The sequence below is a fragment of the Pararge aegeria genome, chromosome 13 (genome assembly GCF_905163445.1).
Source record: "Pararge aegeria chromosome 13, ilParAegt1.1, whole genome shotgun sequence".
Taxonomy (NCBI): Eukaryota; Metazoa; Arthropoda; class Insecta; order Lepidoptera; family Nymphalidae; genus Pararge; species Pararge aegeria.
The window spans coordinates 7,482,799-7,491,594 of NC_053192.1; the positions used below are offsets into that span (position 1 = coordinate 7,482,799).

The 8,796-nt window shown below is 34.8% G+C and overlaps 1 protein-coding gene across 1 annotated transcript; it reads left to right on the top strand.

The window, feature by feature from the left end:
* The first annotated feature begins 483 nt into the window (after nucleotides 1-483).
* On the top strand, nucleotides 484-8,738 carry LOC120628790. The gene is made up of 17 exons (XM_039897410.1): nucleotides 484-766; nucleotides 1,963-2,189; nucleotides 2,293-2,355; nucleotides 3,302-3,516; nucleotides 3,595-3,874; nucleotides 3,980-4,110; nucleotides 4,188-4,454; nucleotides 4,632-4,759; nucleotides 4,840-4,888; nucleotides 4,980-5,072; nucleotides 5,628-5,666; nucleotides 5,759-5,794; nucleotides 5,866-6,042; nucleotides 6,717-6,917; nucleotides 6,998-7,362; nucleotides 8,105-8,157; nucleotides 8,677-8,738. Exons 1-17 carry the CDS (start codon nucleotides 484-486, stop codon nucleotides 8,695-8,697), a joined length of 2,628 nt encoding a protein of 875 aa, XP_039753344.1. The 3' UTR covers nucleotides 8,698-8,738.
* The last annotated feature ends 58 nt before the right edge of the window (nucleotides 8,739-8,796 follow it).

Genomic DNA, 8,796 nt, shown 5'->3' on the forward strand with positions numbered 1-8,796 from the left:
TGGTTCTGTTTCTACCGATTTTGGTCCTATGCCTTCTATTTGAATGTTTAGTCTCATAGGCTACATCGAACACAGTTATTGTATGCTCTTTTGGGATAATTTGTAATAATAAATTCTGGCAATGGTTTGAAGCAAGATAGCATTGATGATTTTCAGCAAAGATATTTTCTTCAAAATAATAATGTGTGTGTACACACATTATAATAATTATTATTAATAACTCTTTGACCGTTGAAATTTGCGCTCAGATAACTGACCTCTATTATTATAATGAAATATTTGTCAGTGATATAGAACCTACCTTTGATACTATAGAAGCTCCTTCATCTGAGCCTTTGATCCATTGATTTATATCTGCTTTGATCTTTTTGACTGCGATGTTCAAATAAAGCACCGTTAAAAATGATTTTATAATTATTGTTTAATGTCATTTATAAAACATATTCTCAGTGTACTTTTAAAATACCATTCTAATTGTTTATTATGTTCGCATTGTTGAAAGAAGGATCAAAAAACACAAAAGGACTACACCACCCATGGCAAAGAACCATAAAAGACGTTCACATCAACGATATTCAGACAGCTCATAACTGTATAAATAATCCACATTATCCCAAAAAAGGAGAAAATATCCCGAATAAAGAAAATCGCGTAGCGTTTACAATAATAGGCGATAGAGTGAACAAGAACTTTATCCACTGTGTTAATTTAGTGAAAGGTTTGCATAAGTATCGCAGCAAACTATTTGCCGCACCTATAATAAAAGGTATGTTTTCTGGCACTCACTCTTCTTCCCCACCATCATTAGCCATGAATAAAATCCTCTTCATTTTTTTTAATTTATCGTGAAATTTTGACACTTTTTCAGTTGGTGTAGTTATCCATCCTCCTAAAGTCTTTTATACTTTTCACCCAACGTTGTTTGGGCTTCTTTTGGCCTTTGTAGTTTGAATTCGTCCCAGGTCACCAACCTTTTTTAGACGCTGTCGTGGTTCTTCTGCGTGGTTTTTCAGCCGATAGAGCATCTATCTTGTGACTAGACTGCACTAGGCCAATGATATTCCTGTACCCTTTTCTTCAAACACTGCTAGCTATTTCATTTCTATGAATCAATGTTGCCGTTTTGAGAACTGGTATCGCAGGTGTATGTCACATTAGAAGTTATGATAGCCTTATATATGAAGAGCTTGAATTTTCAGCTCAATTGTTTGCAGCTTAGTAGCTTTGTACATTTATTTTATTCACCCCTACTATTTTACCTGAGATGTCGTCTTCCGGATTATTTTAAGAGATTAAGATGGACGTTTCATAGTTGTCAACACTTTCATAATGTTTATTACTCACTGTGATATTTTGTAAGTAGCTCGTTGTGTTTCCGAGTCTAACGGTATTACACCATAATGCTAAACTCGCTAATTCTAATTTAAGATTTAACATTGGTCAACCATTTTGTTTTTGATCTGCATAATATAATATATAAAATTCTTATTTAGTAATAAAGTAATAAAAATGCCATCGCGATAAGATAAAGCAATAGCTATAGCTTGAATCTATGATATATTATAGTTTATAAGGACATAAATTATATTTAAGCTTAATAGCTTATAGCGCAAAAAAACTGTTTGGGTTTCAGAGCATCGCCCTGCCTAACTCCTGTATCTAAATATATAAAAATGTTCCGATAACTCATTCTGAATTGCAACTACAAAATTTAAGCTTTCGTGGGTAGTTTATAATAATTCACACCAATTTATTTGAATTACCTATCTAAAAAACATCCTATTAGAAACGATTAGGCGAATATTTGTAAGCTTTCTTCGATTTTTGTCGAAGTTTGTGTGTTTGTTTGTTATGTAGGTCTTCTTAACATTCACTTCAATATTTAATAACGACTGTATTTTGTATTGCAATATAAAACGGATTTTATTAAACTAATTAATGGACAAATATCCTCTTTAAAAGGTTTGACCACGGTGGAATGGCCAAAAGTTTGGAACGATCTGAAGCTGCAACATGGAGGGATAGCGTACTGTCTGCAGACTCCAGTGGCTGTCATGTTAAACGATAAATTCCTTGGAGGCGAAACTGAATTGAAAGAAATATTAGAAGCACGATATGATTATCACCTTAGTTTAGATTATTATCGAGAAGGAATTGACAATTTTGTAAATTATGTCAGGTCTTCTGGGGTAAGTTCACAAGCAATCACGAGCTTCCTTGCGGTAACACTGTAATAATCCATTGTGCACAAAATAATGTGTTATATTTAAAAAAGTTATTTATTTCTTTTAGAGACCATGTGCCTACATGCATATCTCGATAAACTGCGAATCTACAGGGACCTTGATTTTTATGGTAAGAGAAACAAATCATGATGATGATAATAACTGACAAGAATTTTATTGATAATTAATGTATATTATAGCTTCCGCTTTGCACATAACTATTTTTAATTTTATCTAGCTGAAGAGCTTTTTTGTTTGCTTTAACGCGCTAATCTCAGCTAAAATAGGTACCGATCCTGAACACGGACTGACATGATTTCGATCGTTTTCGTACAAACACTTCAACACTTGGATGTACCGGTAGTCAATTCGGCATCTCTGCCACTGCAGAGACCTGAACTAACCTGGGCTGTGTTAAGGTCTTTACCTTTAACTTTTCACCGAATCAAAGGCTTTCTCATAGTCTACAAAAGCTAAACTCTTCGGTTCTGTAACCTGCCGCAGCGTATTTATGTGGTGTATGGTACTAAAGCCCTTTGGAAAACTGGCTTGTTCGGGAGACTGGAAGTAATGACTCTGGAGAACAAACTATAGACATGGCTAAGCAGCAAGATGGGTCTTTAGTTCTTTAGCAAAGTGTTGTCACCTCTTTTGAAGAACAGAACAACCACACTCCTGTGCCATGCCTCTGGCGTTGTGAAGTGTTATATGAAGTGAATTTAAAAAAAAACTTTTTAAAATCTGCACCCGATTTTTTTACAAGAAATCACAACTTAAAAATATGAGTAGTTATACTTGCACATAAATGGAATGCCACATGTACCTCCAATAAATTGTTCTTAGAGGATGGTTTAAAGAGAAAAACAAAAGCAGAAAAAGTCGCGAGCAACAGCTAGTCTTAAATATCGATAAACATTAAATTGAAAAAGATTAGTATAAATACCCTGGACCCTACCTCTAGTTTGATAAAACGCTCTACAGCCCAAAACAGAGGACACATAATAACAATAACAAGGACACATAATAACAATGAAATAATCAAAAAATATAATAACGATTTCATCGAATCCTTTCAGCTTTATGCAGATATAGTTCCATACACATGTGAAAATTTCCTACGTCTTTGTGAAAGTAAGAGAGGTGGTTACGCTGGTACTCCAGTCCATCGCATCGTAAAAGATGCATGGATACAGTGCGGGGGGTTTGGACTTAAGAGTACCGATTTGGACTGCGAAAATTTTATTATTCCTCACGACAGACGTGGTGTACTTTGTATGGCTAACGAAGAAAGGTATTTGAATGATTTTTCTAATGAAATAAATGATAAATAACTGTCTATTGCCTTCATAAATAATATTGTACATTGTAGACATGTGGACTGTTCTACGCAATTTTTCGTTCTTCTACAACCAGCAACCTGGATGGCTCACAAGTACGTCGCCTTCGGACAATTAATCGACGGAGAGTCCACACTAAAGGCGATCGAAACTGTGCCAACGTTTTATGAATCTCCTACAGTTTCTATTCAGATCGAAAAAGCGGGTGTACTCAATTTAGAATGTCATGGCATAAGAGTCAGTAAAAGTACAAATGAATATATACAAGGGCACATTGAAGATCTTATAGCTTTGGGTGATTTACTTTTAGAGGTAGGTGTATCGATAGCATTTTATTTAACATCCTTAAACAATTTAAGTTATGTTGCAGAAGTTGGTACCTACCAGTTCCTAAATTATTAATTGTTCTATTATCAGGAACTTATAGAAAAAGTATTTCTGGAACTAGAATTGAAGCGTGTAATACAGCTCGAAATGGAAAATGGTGAAGCTGAACAAAGTGTTGAAGTAAATGAGGAAGATTCAGATAGAATTCGAGCTACGGAAAGGTTCCAGTGAAATTTAAACAAGTTTAGCCTTATAATAAATCTATGCTTTATTTTCTAATATTTCGTTTGTTTATCAGATTTCTTCGTAAAAAGGAGGATTTAGAGAAACTGCAAAAAAGTCAGACCTATACTAGTAGAGCATCTTCTGCTGTGAGTGATGTAAATAAAATAAATAATGATTTTGATGTAGATGAATATGAACCAGAAGAATATTCATATCAACATGTATCGATAGCAGGAACAGCACAGAATAGTGTTGTTGTGAAGCCGGAAAAACCGTTTTACATCCCGCTAACAGACGTGCCTTACCCCGGTGAAAAAGATTCTACATTCGATCTTAAGAAGTTAGTTTGCGAAGTTTTTATTAACAGTAGTTCAAGTAATGATACCTACATAGATATAAGATTAAAAAAAAAATAGAAAAAAGCTAGAGGATGCTTACATAAAGCAGTAATATTTTTGAATGTCAGTTTTCTAATAAGGATTATGATTCTGAAATTTAAAATGTAACGGATTTTTAGATTACTGCGCGGTGACTATTGTCTCGAAAGTGATTTGTTAAGCGTTAAGCGCAAAAAATTCATTGGACAACATATATCGTACATATCAGACATCTACAGATGTGATGACCAGTCTGACAACGTATCACGTAAGTGGAAATTGGAAGAAAAATAGTAATGGAAGTATAGATTTGTTCATGTGTTAAAATGTATCAAATTTTTTTTGCAGTTGAATCACTATCCTCAGCTGATGAACAAGAGATCCGAAGATATTTAAAGTAAGATTACAAGATGTACTCGTAAGTTAAAGGATTAAGTAATAAGTAGTTGTATCATCTTTTTTTTTAAATTAAATTATTAATTTTTTAGACTTAATGTTGACCGCGTGAGCTTCGCTGGCAGTGTTATAAGAAACATCGCGAGGGGCATCGCAAAAGTGAACATCTTCGAAGACTCACGAAAGTATGTATAATAACAACAAAATACCAATCCTAATAAATTACCTTTGATACTTATTAGTCCTAAAATAGTCCTTTAGCTCCCTCATAAAAAAAAGAACCGCGAACCTCAGGGTGATTACGTTTCTCACGACAGGCTTTGCGACAGGCGAAAACCTTTCAATCGATTTCGTTTTCGTCAAACCTCACGTTAGTTTTTTTTCTTGTATGCAAAAGTGACGTTTGACAGCAAAGATGCGAGATCACCCTGCTCTCCAGTGCTTACTAAAACCGGTTTGTAAATAACCGATTTTAAATCTTGAATTTACTTTTTAACTTAATCAAACCGTAAAAATTTAGTTAAAACCGTAAATTACGTTGAAACATAAATATTTTAACCAATTTTTGATAAGTCTTTTGTAGATTGAGCACAGTGGCGATGACTATACCCTACGACGCAACTCGCCAACTGGCTGTATAGTCACAGATTAATATGGATGCTACGCTTATATATTTTTGTACTGGAATTAAGATTCTCATGTACTTATAAACTGTACATTAAAAAAACCTATTTTTATAGATCTGAATTAATCACCGATGAAGAGCTTAGAAGATTCAGGTAAATATGAAATTTGTGATGAATGCATTATAGAGATGCGTATTACAAAAATTATCCAAAATTAGCCTTCATTATTATTCTTAAATTCACAGAATAGCTTCAATGGATCACCGAAGCAGAGAGGAAAAGTAAGTTTCTGAATATAAAAAAATGGTTTTGTTTACATTTTCTTTATTTTTCTTTAATTTTTTTTAAAAAGGAAAGTATCTATATGTTCGAACACACTTAAAACAAAGGAACCATCCAAGATAAAAAGACGACAGACAGGTTTTGTCCGTCCCGAAGACTTGGAAAAAATCTACCTAATAAGTCAAGCAAATTCGAGAGCCATTGAAGTAGAAGATGAAGAATCCGTGACTTCTATTACAGGAGCTCGGTTAGTGCCTTCAGTCTACAAAATCAAAATCAAGTGTTATCTCAGATTACGGAAGAATATTTTACAGTAGGTACTTATGTGCAAGAAAAATGACCTTAGCCCGTAAGAAAAATTTAATAAAATAAGTGGTTTCCGACACCACTATCTTTCGAGTGTCGTGTCTTTATCGTTTCGCGTGGTCACACCTAAAGTGGCGGAAATATATCTACTTACTTATTTAAGTAATTAATTGTAACTTTTTTTAAGAGAGGGGGGGGGGGAAATCGTCATGGATGACTTGTGCATGCATGCATGCATGCCCGACTCCATTGGGAATGTTGCCTAACGGCCGGCCTTCGGACTAAAATACCTCCTCCCTATCTCCACACGTTCTTCCAGGAATTGCTTATGCATTTCATCTGGATAATTAAATGTACCTTCCTATCGGGTCACAAATAAGACGCTTACAAAATTAATGTCTTTCCACCTCCGTGCCCCGATATCCTAAATACCAGCAAAAAAAATACCGTTTTTGTAGTACGCAGGTAGTAGTTAGGACTTAGGGGTAGTCGAGATTAGCACGAAGGTTTCTATTGCTACTATAATCTTTGGAATATTTTATTATTAAAAGGGTGTTTGACATACAAAAGAACCAAACTATTCACTAGGTAGGTACCTACCTATTTAATTTCTAGCAAAGTACGTATAGTAGAGTCGGCAAAAAAAGTCACGGTACTAACACAAAATCTGAAGATCCAACGCAAACCAACGGGATACGTCCAACAAACAGACTCCGACACACAAGTCCGCAGACAATCAGCTTTATCCAGACTGTACGATAACATGCCTGACTACATGGATATCGATGAGGAAGGACCTACTCTGAGAGACTATAGGTTGGTTTTTTTGACAATGCAAGAGTAAAACTGTTTTAAAGTAAGCATTGTTATCTTTCTGGTTCACCTTTTATTTTCAGATCACCTTCAATAAAAGTTGTAGATAAAAATTACATGTTAACACAATCAGCCCCTATGAGTCGTAAGCAATTTTCCGAAGAAGATTTATCTAAAGAGCATCACTTACGACAATCGATTACAATTGAAGACAGCTCTATCGAGCAAGTATTTAATTTACAACATAACAAAAAATTTGCTCGTAAAGTTTCGTCCGATTACGTAAAAACGATTGATCAAATCGAACATAAACTTGAAAGCTCAATTCGGAGTGTGGAATTTGCGCGAACCCGGCCTTCGATGTCCGTTTCGGAATACCAGCAGAAGAATATGAAACATCTAGCGACGATTAAAAAAACAAAAGCTTCATCGTCAAAATACCCTAGTGGTAAATTAAACAATTAATTATGTTTATTGTTATCGTATTCATATTTATTATAAAGTATTTACAATATCCAACAGTAACCTCTCTATACCTCAATACATATCCATATTTGCTTCATATTTAACGAAGTTTCATGTATAAAAAGGCCATGGCTAAGACTAAGACTTGTATAGAAAACCCAAACGTTAACAAGACTTATTCCGACATCTACTACTAACGACATCGGTTGATACTATGCGACTGTAAATTTTAGTGAGAGGTCTCCAGTGGCGTGCATAGAGGGTATTCACAGTGTATGCAGATCATATAAAATGAAGAAAATCTCCAATACGAGTTAAAAATACTTAAGGGTAGGCTTTTATAACTCCTCCAATGCCTATACTTAAGTTTTTTATTACTGAATTTTCTCTAGATTCGTCTGGTGGCCGTGGCTTGTTACCACCCTACCGACAAAGACGTGCCGCTAAGCGTTTGAGCGCTCCGTTACGATGTCGCGTAAAAACCGATTAGGAGTGTGGTTTTAATATAAATGCCAGGTGTTGCAGGTGCAATCTCAATTACAGTCACTTTACTTGTAGTAAAATAAAAAAAAATAACGACCCAGCTTGTCGCCTATATTTCTAAAGGCAGAATGATATATTGAATTTAGGTACCAATATTATAAGGTATCCTCAATCCCTAATTGGAAGGGGAAATATGAGTTACGTTACCATTAATAATGATGAATTATCGTATTTTTATTCAGATACATACGGGTTACGCCTACCGGGAGATACACCTCTATACTCAATGACAGATGTAAGCATAATAGATATATTTCCATATGTTTAATGTAAGTATATAATTATACTGAGTCAAATTCTTTCTACGGAACCCATTGAGGAACCCTCAACGCAGGCAAAGCACGTGTTTCCGATAGAAGGGTCCCCTCATTTTGAATATATTTCGAAATTTCTAGTGGACGAGTTGACTCACTTTAATGGAATAATAACTGCAATGTAACGGTAGTCAGTAATGATGCAGTCAAAGATGGTAGCGGGCTAACCTGTTAAGGACTACGGCATTTATATTTAAACCATACCCCGTATGCGGTATGGTTTCTTACCGTAATGCTAAATCGCTTAGCGGCTCGTCTTTGTCGTCAGTAGGATGGTAACAAGCCACGGCCGAAGTCTCCCAGCAGTCAAAATAATTATGTCAATATAAATCCACTGCTCACAAGCCTCTTTCAAGCAGAGCCAAATGTTCTTTAATTAAAGGAACTGAGTACTTTTATGACCTTATCAATAAGAAATAATGAAACCAATTATTTTTCAGATGGAATGTCAAAAGAACTGACGCTATTTCGATGTTTCGGTTTTTGAATTATCGTTATCTAATTAGTATGTTTTTTATTAATTTAATTTGATAAATAAAGTTATGCCAACGTACTTTAGT

Excerpts from the sequence above, each read along its gene's own strand:
- LOC120628790 (XM_039897410.1), top strand. The coding sequence starts at position 484 with ATGTTCGCATTGTTGAAAGAAGGATCAAAAAACACAAAAGGACTACAC. Across the intron at positions 2,190-2,292 it reads ATTATGTCAGGTCTTCTGGG|AGACCATGTGCCTACATGCA; the intron begins GTAAGTTCACAA and ends TATTTCTTTTAG. Across the intron at positions 3,875-3,979 it reads TGGGTGATTTACTTTTAGAG|GAACTTATAGAAAAAGTATT; the intron begins GTAGGTGTATCG and ends TTCTATTATCAG.